The 12,443-nt window shown below is 50.3% G+C and overlaps 6 protein-coding genes across 6 annotated transcripts in view; 2 read left to right on the top strand and 4 right to left on the bottom strand.

Moving 5' to 3' along the window:
* Positions 1 to 1,696, bottom strand: part of MCYG_02363 (PAP/25A associated domain family protein) — a gene marked incomplete at both ends in the record, with an annotated part of 3,495 nt that extends 1,799 nt beyond the window's left edge. Inside the window, 4 exons of the mRNA XM_002849383.1 lie at positions 93 to 689; positions 758 to 976; positions 1,062 to 1,106; positions 1,168 to 1,696. Of these exons, the coding sequence (XP_002849429.1) occupies positions 93 to 689; positions 758 to 976; positions 1,062 to 1,106; positions 1,168 to 1,696 (1,390 nt within the window). The remainder of the gene's footprint in view (positions 1 to 92; positions 690 to 757; positions 977 to 1,061; positions 1,107 to 1,167) is intronic.
* A 2,570-nt stretch (positions 1,697 to 4,266) lies between these two features.
* On the bottom strand, positions 4,267 to 4,816 carry MCYG_02362 (uncharacterized protein; the record flags this gene model as incomplete). The annotated part of the gene is made up of 2 exons (XM_002849382.1): positions 4,267 to 4,662; positions 4,736 to 4,816. The coding sequence occupies 2 exons, from the start codon at positions 4,814 to 4,816 to the stop codon at positions 4,267 to 4,269; spliced, it is 477 nt and encodes a 158-aa protein (XP_002849428.1).
* Positions 4,817 to 5,895: 1,079 nt separating this feature from the next.
* Positions 5,896 to 7,583, top strand: MCYG_02361 (conserved hypothetical protein; the record flags this gene model as incomplete). The annotated part of the gene is made up of 5 exons (XM_002849381.1): positions 5,896 to 5,977; positions 6,050 to 6,109; positions 6,182 to 6,289; positions 6,356 to 6,580; positions 6,772 to 7,583. The coding sequence occupies 5 exons, from the start codon at positions 5,896 to 5,898 to the stop codon at positions 7,581 to 7,583; spliced, it is 1,287 nt and encodes a 428-aa protein (XP_002849427.1).
* Positions 7,584 to 8,696: 1,113 nt separating this feature from the next.
* MCYG_02360 (DUF914 domain membrane protein) lies at positions 8,697 to 9,944 on the bottom strand (the record flags this gene model as incomplete). Its single annotated transcript, XM_002849380.1, has 2 exons — positions 8,697 to 9,693; positions 9,745 to 9,944. The coding sequence occupies 2 exons, from the start codon at positions 9,942 to 9,944 to the stop codon at positions 8,697 to 8,699; spliced, it is 1,197 nt and encodes a 398-aa protein (XP_002849426.1).
* Positions 9,945 to 10,704: 760 nt separating this feature from the next.
* MCYG_02359 (uncharacterized protein) lies at positions 10,705 to 11,034 on the bottom strand (the record flags this gene model as incomplete). The annotated part of the gene is made up of 1 exon (XM_002849379.1): positions 10,705 to 11,034. The coding sequence occupies one exon, from the start codon at positions 11,032 to 11,034 to the stop codon at positions 10,705 to 10,707; it is 330 nt and encodes a 109-aa protein (XP_002849425.1).
* Positions 11,035 to 11,136: 102 nt separating this feature from the next.
* MCYG_02358 (DUF625 domain-containing protein) lies at positions 11,137 to 12,441 on the top strand (the record flags this gene model as incomplete). Its single annotated transcript, XM_002849378.1, has 5 exons — positions 11,137 to 11,417; positions 11,469 to 11,537; positions 11,604 to 11,650; positions 11,706 to 12,140; positions 12,377 to 12,441. 5 exons carry the CDS (start codon positions 11,137 to 11,139, stop codon positions 12,439 to 12,441), a joined length of 897 nt encoding a protein of 298 aa, XP_002849424.1.
* Between the last annotated feature and the right edge of the window lie 2 nt (positions 12,442 to 12,443).

The raw sequence follows: 12,443 nt of genomic DNA, 5'->3' as shown, positions 1-12,443 counted from the left end.
TTCGAGCGGTTGGCAGCACTAGACGCACGTCGTCCTCGCTTGATCCACGATTATAATGATTTTGATTTCGTCCTCCCTTCCTCCGCCTCTACCTCCACGGGAATGGGCTGGCGGCATAGGAGTGAGAACTGGTCGCGGCTGTGGCGCTGGGCGTTCCCAAACTCGTTCCTCCTCGGGTGGGTACTCATACTGCTCACAGCATTCATCCAGCTTTCCTTCCGAGATAGCTTTAAACGCTCTTCTTAGCTCCTGGTGGAGACCACGAAACGAGGTATCGTCTGCGGTATTGCCCAGATTCCTCGACGTGTTGAACGGTTCCTCTACACACAATCGGTTATTTTGTAGCAAATGCCAGCCTTTCTCTTCCTTGGATATAAGTTTTGCATGGCGGACCGACATGACGCTCTTTTCGTAGTCGACTTCGTAGCCATAATAGCGAAAAAATTGAAATAATAGATCACCCAGAGAAGATTTGTTTTCTTCGCCGAAGCTGCTGAGCTTTTCTACATCGTCATCAAACGACGTATATGAAGCACAAGATGCCGTGGAAGTGATGGAAGAGCTATCTGTTGATGCCTCTGATGCGGCAACTCGCTTCTGAAGGCTCGGGACGATGGGCGGTATTCGTGTTTGTAGGAAGTTGATGATAAGACATATCCATGTATATGAGCTGAGTGTGCCTCCAAGTGCTACGGGGTGTCGAGTTTTAGTCTCTGGAAGAAGAATAATGAAACGAAAGTATCACGGGGAACCATACCAGCATCATTAAGGATGCGCCGTTTTGTCCAATGTTTTATCAGCATTGCCAAAGGCCGTATTCGGTCATCGAGCTCGACATATGTCTTCACCATTCGTGTATTTTCGAGTGCTAGGGTATTGTTGACATTCATATCACAAGCCACCTGCAACTCTGGGTCCCATATTTTCACAATGGGAACCTTTGCGTGTGATACACAGACCACCCGTTCCATCCCGCCTAGGACAATTAAATCTTAGCAAAGGGGAAAGAAGAGCGGGGCAGAAGGGCGGCTCACTTTTGGCCAGAAAGTCGGCTAACACACAAACTGGTTCGAAGCATTTGGAGGGTGTCGTTATGCAGATATCAACTATAGCCATAACAAATTAGTTTGATTATCCATCAATGACCACAAATCACCCCCAACATACCGTCCGATACACTTGTACAGAGCTTGTTCCCAGAAGAGCCAAAAACATTGACCTTGATCTCATTTCCGGGCCATCGTGTGTTGAGTAGTTTCTCTAGCTTCCGTACAAACTGTGCCCTTCTCTGTTCACTTTCTGCGGACGGTAGTAGCTTCCGGTAGAGCTCCTTTATGTCCTCAGTCAGCTTTGCTTCCTTTTCCGGCTCTAGCTTTTCTTTGAGCGGGCCAGGCTCATCCGGCAACATGTCACTGCCAAGAGAATACGGCATCCGTCTTCGAAAATGGGCCATGCCCGTCTCATACTTGCAGCCCCCGCCATATTCTTTCCGGACGGCGGGCAGGGTATGATTGAACTCGGAATGCGCGGACCTGGGGGATATACTGCCACGGTGTGGCGAGGGTGATCTCGATCTGAAGGGTAGGTCACGAGGTAGTTGGTATGGTGTAGAAGGTAGGGAGCTGGACTGCTGAGTGGTAAGGGTAGATCGGAATGGGAGGTGGTAAGGGATCTCAGGCGGCACTGCCCAGGCCATGGCGGGAGACCTATCTGACGCTACCGGGGAGACGTCACCCTTGCTATGTGAAGATGCGACATGCCCATTGACACCTGCTCCCATGAAGCAGCCGACAGCCTTTATTCTTCCTCGATAGAGTTGTTCCTTTTGTCAGGATGTATCAGCGGGCAGGGATATTGTCGTTATATAAAATCCTTTTTTTCTCCCCCTTTCCCTTTCCTTGACGTAGAATGTGAATAAAAGGTATTCGTTCGTATTATGAGCGGAGAGAGCCCCTTTGACTGTTTGTAGATTGTAGATGGCGAATGAAGATAGATAGGAGGTAGAATAGGTAGAAATAGGGAGGCTGAGGGATATACGTCCCGAGCGAAAGGGCGTCTTTGAACGGCGTGGAAGCTGACGAGTCGAGCCACCCAATCGGCAGCACAACAATTCCAGGGGCTCGAGAATTTGCTACGGCGCTGATATGGGTAACCTCTTGAACGGCATGGTACAGAAACCACGCCAAGCTAAAGGGGATTCGTCCTGAAGAAGAGAGACAACCAACGCCAACAACTAAATTTCAAGTACCAGGAGAAGTAAGCAGCTGTGAGTAAGCAGCGAGAGGAGTCAGCAGACTTAAGATGTAGTATGATGGCAGTTTGAGATGTTCAGCTTTTGTATCTTGGTTTTGGTTGAACCTGAAGTTGAAGAGTGAAGTTGAGGAAGAGTAAAGAGTTGAAGAGTGAGAGGGGGCTTTTTTTTTTTGGGAGGCCGCTTCGGGGATGGTCGCAGTGGGCGGCCGTAGTAAAACCACCTGCGTCCACGACAGACAAGCAGGAAAAGGACCGGGAGGAAGAGGAAGAAGAGGAAGGGGGAAAGAAAGACGACAAGAGACAGTGATAATATATTTTTTATGGAGTATGGGAGTACACCGGAGTACTTAGCCAACACTCTGAGACCATGGAGTGGTCGACCCTGAATTTCGGTTTTGGCTGCAAACGTCTAGCATCTACAACTCGACTACAGACTACGGCGGGAAAGAGAAGAAGAAAGAGGAAGAAAGCACAGAGAGATATGGAGAGATGCGGTCTGTTCGCTAGTACGAGGGCCGTTCGATCGTGTGATGGCCTTGTTCAGTCTCATGCCCATGACTATCATGCTACGATCCCATCCCTATGGCCGAGGAGAAGGACAAGAAATGGAAGGGAGATGATAATTAATAGGGCCAGAGAGGCTTGAGAGAGAGGGCCTCCCCCAGAAAATAAAGCTGGAAAAAAGAAACGAGCCGAAGTTTGCTTCTTGTACTATGTGCGCCTCTGCTCGATGGTATCCTTGAAGAGGCTTTTTCTCTTAGGGTTGGACAGTTGCTGGATCGACTCTATATCTTCGCCGTACGTCCACCTTTTCTCGGCTCCTCCTTTTTTTCCCCCTTCCATCTCAAGAGACAGGCTGGAACAAGACATGGGGCAGATTGCGAGTATTCAAGTCCGGATTGCTGCTTAAAAAAAGCCTCCTACCCCAGAATTCTTTTCTTTTCGAGAATTGTTCCATTTCTCCCTCTTTATTCCCCCAAGGGTCCTTCTCGGCCTTTCTCTTCCTGCCTCCTGCATGGCCCTGTACGCATCATGGGCTTGGTGCTTAATTATCAGGAAAATAGGACACCGGCACCCGTTGTTGGCCTTGTCACTCCCAGATTTACGGGGTAATTACCCTATATAAAAAACAATGCATCTACCCGGGCGCAAATATATATATTAGGAGAATAACCTTATTTTCCCGACATTATTCACCTTCATATCCCCCCCCCTCCTCCTCACAAATTACCCGGTCGACTAAGAGCTTTGGCTATATGTTGGCCCGGAGTAGGCGAGGGGATGTATATATATCTATCTACGGGAGACACGCTGTGTTAAGTACGTAACTAACCCAAAAGCAAGAAATATTAACTATCTTCACCCCGCGCCACGAGGTAATATCCGAAGACAAATCCCCAAAATAGCATTGTCTTCTCCAGAATATACTTTAACTTCTTTCATCCCACCCCTTTTAAGACCACGACGGATGATTGAAACAAAGAGTGGATGAGGATGGCCGTCTCTTGGCTGAGTGAGCGTTGTCCGGAAACGATTTTTAATATAACCACATGCAGTACCCTCTGATGGGTACTTCTTCAGAATGTCTCAACAGGCTCGCATGATTCGAAGACCGACTTTCCACGGTGGAGAAGTATGGATGCCCTTTTCTTTTCGTTATTACTGGGGGGACAACAAACGAACCATGACGAGGAGAGTGAAAAAAAGGGGGTCAGAACGTGGTGAATAATGTATATTCCGTAGACTTAGTATACATTAATGGTAGGAAGCTTCTTGTCTACTCACATGGCCAAAAGGGCTGGAAGAGTGCGTGTAAGTCGTGATAGCGAGCCCCATCCATGTCCTATATCATACAGGACATATTATTATACAGCCTTGGGAAGGAAGAATATGGCGCCAACCTCTCTCTGCAGATGACTTCTATCTTCTCTTCTTCTGGGACGTTGCTGTTGCCATCTCGTCTCGTATTCACGTATATGCTAATGTAACGAGCCGATGTGATGCACATCATCTTCACGGTCGATCAGCCGCTGCTGGCTGATGACTATCTCTTCTCTGTCCATATCTTGTTGCCTGTCGGTATACATATATATCCCCTTTGGTTTGTGTGAAGATGCCTCTGGAGGAACGGTACCGTATATATATGGGCTCCCTTATATATACCCGGAGTATATCTATAACGGAAGTGCACAGCACCTCGTCCCCTGCATGATTCCGGCCTCCAAGGTCGAGGCTATCTCCGGCATCCTCACAGCCAGTGGGCCTCCAAGGCGCTATCTCTGTGGGCATGGCATCGTCCTTCTCTGGCTGTTGTGCTATGTACCATCGTAGGGTAGGCTTCTCTAAAAGGCGCTGGAATGACAGCCTGCAACAGCCATGAGAACGAGCCGGGTTGCTCCTTGCAACCGGCTAGAGCGGGTCAGTCGACTTTGCTCTGTCCTTCGTATGTGTGCATATGTATGCAAGATATCTCGATACATACTATGTAGCATTCGATGGCTGACAGGATCGAGATGTAACCAGCAAACCCGATATCTGATATCTGATCGACCTGAGAGATCATCTGCGCTGACAGCTGGTGGTAGTATATGTGTATTTGCTTTTGATTCTCTCGACTCTTTCCTCTCTCTCTTCGTCTATTCTTCTTCTCGTCTTCTTCTTTACCTTCTCATCTCCTTCTCCTCATGCTGGTCTCTGTCGTAGCTGTGACTGCAACTTGCTAATGCTCACAACCACAATCCGTACTACTCCTATATATACAGGCTACCTTCATCGTCTCCATCCCCCCCTACTTCTTCTATATTTTCTCTTCTTTCGTCTCGACGTTCCAGGTCCAAGATGTGTCGCGACGGTCCCTGGACCGTTTCAGTACCGTCTCGTATGGTAACATTACCGTGAACTTGCCTCTGTTTCTGTGGTGTAAGACTCGTAAATACAATACGCTGTCACTCCCTCCGGCCATTTGCCGCATTTCTAGTCGTTATTTTTCTTTCTTTCTCTCCTCATCGAATTTTTTTTTTCTCCCTCTTCTTCTTCGTCTTCTTCCTTGCCCCCTTTCGCTCCCGCAAGAACCAGGTTCATCGTCTTTCTTATCTTCTCGTCTTCCGCAAGCGTTGTCTTTCGCTGGCTCGTCCTCTCTCTTCGCCGTCGAAAAAAAAAACGTCGGACTCGTCCTTCTCTTCTTCTAGGCTGGACGTTTTGTTGCAGAGACTCGCAGCTTTGATCCCATGGGCTTGCGAAGACCCGGATAACACAAGTACCTTTCCTTTTTCTTTTTTAGTGGAAGACGGGGCCATTGGTGAGTTACTCTCTCTTGTTCTTCTTCTTCTCCTTAGACAATTGAATCTGCTTGTCGGAAGGCATTGGTCTTGCTCTTCCTCTGCGTCTTCATCCGCGGGAGGTGAAGCTTAAGCTGTGATGGGACCGTGGTTGTATCTATCGATGTTCCTGGGCTCATGTTTACTACTTGAAAGATATCCTACTGACTCCTGGATAATTCTAGTTTGCTGCGTTCTCGCTTTTGTTTCGTCGGTCGTCGTTCTTTTTTTCTCTCTTCCTCGTGAATCTGGAAATTTATAAGCGGAAAGGCGCTGGAACAATCTCGAGTTTCTCGCTCGCCAGAAGGAAAAAGCCAACCACATCATGGCATACTACGAACCACAGGGCTGGCAGGCTCCTATGCGCCAGGCCTCTTGGGAAGCTTCCGCGCCTCCTTCACGATCAGGTATTGCTACGTGTAGAGATGGCAACTTTTTTATGGTTTTGAGGCTGATGGTGGGGGCGTCGAAAAACACAGGCACTAGCTCGACCGTCCAGAGAGAAACCGAGTCCAACGCATTCGCTTCTCAATTCGATGGTATGGATATATCAATCACCGGTGCTGCAGAAGAAGGGTAGACGCTAACCGTACTGATACGCTATTATAAAGAGGTGGAACGAGCCATCGATAACCTGTCGAAGAGTGGGAAAACCTTTGGTGGTCTGCCCCGTCGGGACTCCATGCCGTTGATGATGGGTCGACCATATGATTTCACCGGTAGGCCTTCACACACAGAGCTCGGCTTCGACGAGGGTAGTCTATCGGTTATTAATACTTGAACAGACCCTCGTGCCATGGGACCAATGGCACCCTCCCGTCACCATTCAATTGGAGACTATGACTCCATCCGTCCACACTCGGCATCGAATCTTCAGGGCTTCTACGCCGCACAACGTTTCCAGGGTCGCCCCAACGAGACCGAACAGATGATACAGGCGAAGCGTCGACTGGCTGCCCAGCGAGAGAGGGAGCTTCGCAACTACCACCAAGAACAGCAATACAATCGAAGTACGTGATATGCTATCATACCTTCATTTATATAAATTCAGCTGCGAAAAGCTGTCCATCCACCCACACCTATCATTAACACCCCCGGACCTTATCTCTTTTTCTATCCTTCTATATATTCTTGACGGCCTTCTTTTTTTTTTTGTCTTTGTACTTATATTTTAACCTGCCTTGTTTTCGCTGGAAAAAAGGCCTTCTTGCCGATATCTCAGGGGACAAATCCGATCGATCCATGAGCCCTGCGGCCATGAACGAGGAAAGCCGCCGTGACCTGATCGCCCGCCAGCACCGAGCTCTCTACGGAAATGACTCTACCATCCAGACCCCCAATTCCGGCCCAGGCGACGAATCGCACTCTCAGCAGGCCGCTACTCCTACTACCGGCATCCCGAGCGGCCGTGGGGCTTCACCTCGAGGCGTCGACCCGTTCTTGGGCCAGTCCCACGCCGACAGCCAGACCCAGGCCTCTTCCGGTGCCACCGTTGCATCTTCCGCCGCTCCTCGCACTCGCTCCCCGACCTCCACGGCCTCCCCGCCCTCGAACACCAACCCGGCGTCGACGTACGGTGTCTTTGAGCCTAACCAGCAGCAACAGGCGCATTCCACCACTTCTCCCACAGGCAAGGGAACCACTGACTCTTCCCCTTCCCGCGTAGGTCCTATCGGCTCTCGTCCAACTCCGCAGCAGCAACAGCAGCAGCAACCTGCAACTAACCAGAGCCCCAACCCGTCTCTCAGCTTGCGTTCAACCACCCCTCTCCCTTCTCCACTTAGCTACGGCTTCTCACCCAACGAAGCCAGCCAGCACTCCACCGACAACGGAAACGGGACGGATTCCGGCAACGGAAACGGAACCCAATCGAGCTCCTCGGCTGCAACCAACAGGTCCGCATCAGGAAACAGCACCAGTCAGCCCATGAAGGAGTCCTCTCCCACCGTCGGACTCGGTTGGGGATGGCGAGGCAAGAACCAGCTTGGCGTGCAGGCCTCCGTCTGGGGCTAATCCGTCTTGACCAAGACCACTCGCTGCTATTTTCTCCATATTTCCCAAAAGCAAAAAAAGGGATGTTATTTCTGCCTGAAATATCATTGCGCTTCGTCGTGTTTACCGTCTACCTTGCCTACATTCTCTAGGCTGGCGGGTTTTGGCTGTTGGTTACTTAATCTGGTTGTGGGTTCCCCTTTTTTTCGGCTCTGGTGATGCTATTGTTGTCCTTTTTCTATCTTCATCTCCCACATCATCATTTTTTTTTTTTTTGGTTATTTCCTGTCTTTCGAGGGGTTGGAAACGGAGTCCACAACGTTTTAATCGCCTGTCTTGCTTACCTGTTGTGCTGGGGTTTTATTTACATTGTCGTCATTGGAAAGGAGGGTGAAGGGGCTTTTTTTACTGGGACTGGAAACGTTTTCTCTCTCGCTTTTACCTGCTTTCTCTTCCTGGGTTGTCGTTATGTTTGTGTGTTTAAACCTGGGTGCGGTGCGGTGTGTGGCCATAGATACAAGACAGGCGCAACTTCGACTTGTCTATACTGGCTGTATTGGAAGCCTTGGAATTGGACTTTTCTTCATTTTCTCCTATTTCATACCTCTTGCCGTGCTTCTTCTCATTCCGGAGTTTTTCTGTCTTTAATTGCATCTTTCTAGGCTTGTTCCGTCTCTCTTCTCTCTCTTCCTACGACTACCCTTCTTTGCGTCCGCTCGTCCGCTCGCTCTCTTGCTTTACGGAGTGTACAGTTACTTACTACCAAAGTTGTAATCTTCCCTCTCTCTCATCTATCTGCCGCTTTCATAAGAGTGGTTTGCTTTTTTCTCGGGCCGGATGGCTGGCTGAATCGGTGACATGGGATGGTTAGTTTTAGTCAATTATTAGCGACTCGTGACAAGATAAATTTGAGAAACTAAAATATCTTCTTACTTGCTTCTTTCTTGTCGAGTTAGCCTCGTCGGTGCCTTGCAAAATAGTGTCATCTTTTTTAACTTGTTCGTATTCTGTATTATTGAAAAAGGATGTAAAGTAATATGTCCAAACTCCGTGAAATAGCTTTTTGTTGTTGATGTTGACGTTATATAGTGTATGTATATGCTGAAAGATAGAAGAAAAAGAGAGAGAGACAGGCTAGACGTTGCTGGCGTCAGGCCGTTCGTCTGCGCGTGCTCTTCTGGCAGTGCCGATACCGACGACTCCACGTTCCTGGTTCTCACCCAGCCATGGCTTCATGGCTTCGCCGACCGCCTGTCTGCCGAGATAGTAGACAAACTGGCCGACGATGATGAGCACAAAGGCGATGGGATAGAGGAAATGGATGCGCAGCCCAAACACCTTGACGCCAATGACCACTCCCCAGAAGTTACTCGTGAGGAGGGAGATGTTGAAGAAGGCCGCGCTGGCCATGCGGAAGAGGAACGGTGCCATGGAATAGAAGAGGAAGAGACAGAGCGTGTAGCCGACCAGGTAGGCGGCCACAGTGCTGTTCCATACCGCATTCTGGAACGAGGCCCGGTCGAAGATGGCGGCCTGAACGCCCATGATCATCATGGCATACAGGCCCAGCTGACCGAGCACCTCGTACGTCGGCCGTTTGCTAACCAGATACTCCTCCGCCACGTTCGCGAGGCCATAGAAGGTGGCGCCGAGCAGGGCAAAGAGGTCACCCTTGATCAAGTCGCCGCGAGACTTGGACGGTCCACTGTTGGCGCCGGTGATGTGGTCTGACCCAAAGAGCACGCCCATGCCGCCGATGCAGATGAGGATGCCGGCGTACTGGGCCCAGTGGTACCTAACGCGCAGCAGGGTAAAAGATATCAGCACGACGATGACGATGGCCCAGAAGTTGATGAGCTGGGCGCTGAGGATGGTGGTGTAGCGGTATGCGAGGACGATGAAGTAGTTGCCCTGCACGTCACAGAAGGCGAAGATGATGTACTTCCATCCTTCACGGTAGACGATCTGAGTCCACTTCTTGATGCCGTAGCGATAGAGGGTGAAAGAGGTATAGACTATGGTCAGCAGGATGTAGTTGAACAGCGTCTGGAAGGACGGAATGGATGTTCCTGCGGCAGACAGCAGGCCGGAGAAGGTGTTTGTAGCCGTGATGCAGAGGGCCAGTATTTGCCTATTATCGTTATTACTTCTTCTTTTTCTTCTACTTCCTAGACGTACTCACCCCAGGAGCAAGACGATGTAGAACTGCTTGGTGCGAAAGTAGGCAAAGTAGCTCTCCTTCTCCGCGCTGTCGTCCACCACCACAGCCTCGCGCACTGCACCCTCTGTCGCATCCGCACTCTTCATCAACGGACGGGTAGCCGAAGTGCCCTGCGACGGCGTCGAGCGCGCAGACTCTGTAATCTCATCTGGTTTATCCATGCTCGTAGGTAGCTGTATGTCTAACCTGTGAGGGGGGTGCCCAAGCTATGGGAAGGCCGGAGGGAGCTTTATAAGACGAAGCAGACGCAAAACTCCCCAAGTCGTCTGCTGATTATCGAGACCGTCTCGAGACGGGAGGAGGGATACGAGCTGCCTTGCTTGCTGCGATGCGATGTGAATGGAAGAAAGAGAAGCGAAACGCTCGATGCGAAGATGGAAGACGGCGGGAAAAAAAGAAAAGAAAAAAACGCTAGAAAAAAGTAAAGTTTGCATGGTAGAATTTGGTGACAAGTCGACAGCGACAGTAGAATCGACATGATAGAAGTATCATAGAAGTTATCATAGACAAGATATCCGTGGATGAGCAGAAGAGTTGGAGGAGAAGTAGGAGAAGCAGAAAGACGGACAGAAGGAAATACAAAGCCAGCAGCAAGCAGTCGGTCCGTCAGTAACGGCAGCAGAGGGCAATATAGTAATGACGGTACAGTAACAGTAATAATATAGTAATAGCAACAGTAATAGTAACGGTAATAGTAGTAATAGTAGAAGTAATAGTAGATAGTACATCTTCATCTAGACGCAGTAAGCGAGGTACTTAACGATACTTTATCTCTCTGCTATTTTTGGTGGTCAAAGAAGTACCTTTAAGTATCTCTAAACGCTGAACTCGCCAAACCTCCGACTTTTACGACTTTTTCGACCGTCTCGAGCTCAAGGACGAACAACGACGAAGAAAACTTTGGCAGACCCCTTGTTACCATCAGTTGTTACTCTTTTTCTCTGCTGTCTTCATCTCTTCTCTGCGTCTTCCTTGGCTGGTCTGCAGGTCTCGCGTGGCCGTCCCCTGCTGGCTGGCTCTTCGCTCCTCTTCCCACCCTGGCCCCCATCCACCATCATCCATCTCCATCTGCCTCACCAGCGAGGGCGATACATGTAGACTCATCTCCACGTCGCCCTTCTTCGCCATCTCTCGCCTGAGGAGAGTCTCCATTTCGCCCTCTGACGGGCTCTCCCTCTCCCTCGCTCGCTCTCTCTGCCTCTTCTCGCCGCACCGCGCTTTGCGCAAGCCGAGGCAGAGTTTGCGCGTCATCGCCAACAACAACAACCGCACACGACTCATACCGATACATCAGATATATAATACATAGAGATACGGATAGGAGGGCAGCGTCTCTCTCTCTCTCCAGTGGCCATGGCCATGTCCTTCCCTGTGCCGCAGCTGAACGACCGGAAGAGAGTCAAGGTCTACGAGTTGCGGAATAACGACTGGTTCGACCGGGGGACGGGCTTCTGTACCGGCCAGATAACAGACGTGCGTCTGCCTGATAGTGCTACAGTGAGATGTGGTGTTTATGCTGACTGCGGCGGACAGGATGAACCAAAGATACTTGTCGAGTCTGAAGACCAGCCAGACCGCATGTTGCTCGAGACACGCATCTCAAGGGAGGACGGATACCAGAAGCAGCAAGGCAGGTGTTTATTCGCTTGTTGTATTCTACAAAGACATCACTGACACGGCCGTAGAAACTTTGATAGTATGGACGGAACAGAACGGCACGGATATGGCGCTCAGCTTTCAGGAAGCAGAGGGGTGTGGAGTGATATGGTATTAGCCAGGAGAGAAGATATCCTTCGGACAGACAGCTGACGCCTCGATAGGGACTTTGTGCGCCATGTTCAGCAGCATCTGGCTCCCCTGGGCCCAGGTACATATACTCTACACAGTAACTTTGGAGTCTAAAACTCTGACAGCTTCGGTAGATGACTCGCTCTCCGACGACGCCCTCGATGGTATGCGCAGCGCGATCATGCTTCCCTCTCCTGACCTGACGAATCTCGCAGAGATTGAACATCTCATCGTCGGTGCCAGTGCCACCCAGCCTGGCCGGGACGCCATAGCCCGCTTCGTCATCCAGGAACAGTACATCATGAAACTCCTTCCGCTCGTTTCCGTGGCCGAAGACCTTGAGGGTCTGGCTGACCTCCACCGCCTCTGCAACATCATGAAGGCGCTCATCCTCCTCAACGACAACACCATCATCGAACAGGTCGTCTCCGACCCCGTCATCAGCGCCGTCGTCGGTGCCCTAGAGTACGATCCGGACTTCCCCACACACAAGGCGAACCATCGTCAGTACTTGAACGATCGAACTCGCTACAAGGAAGTCGTCCCCATCAAGGACCCCATCATCCTACGTAAGATACGCCACACCTGGCGTCTGCAGTACCTCAAGGACGTCGTTCTGGCGCGCATTCTTGACGATCCAACCTTCTCCGTCCTCAACTCCCTCATATTCTTCAACCAAGTCGACATTGTTCAGCACCTGCAGACAAACGGCGCTTTCCTCTGCGAACTCTTCTCCCTCTTTGCTCCGGAATCTGCTCCCTCGGATGCCAACAAGCGCGAAGACGCGGTTCAATTCCTTCACCAGTGCATGAGCATCGCAAAGAACTTACAGGCTCAATCTCGCGGAGATCTGTTCGCAAATCTCATTGAAT

Source organism: Microsporum canis, genomic scaffold (genome assembly GCF_000151145.1).
Source record: "Microsporum canis CBS 113480 supercont1.2 genomic scaffold, whole genome shotgun sequence".
Taxonomy (NCBI): Eukaryota; Fungi; Ascomycota; class Eurotiomycetes; order Onygenales; family Arthrodermataceae; genus Microsporum; species Microsporum canis.
This window is presented reverse-complemented; position numbering and strand designations above follow the sequence as displayed.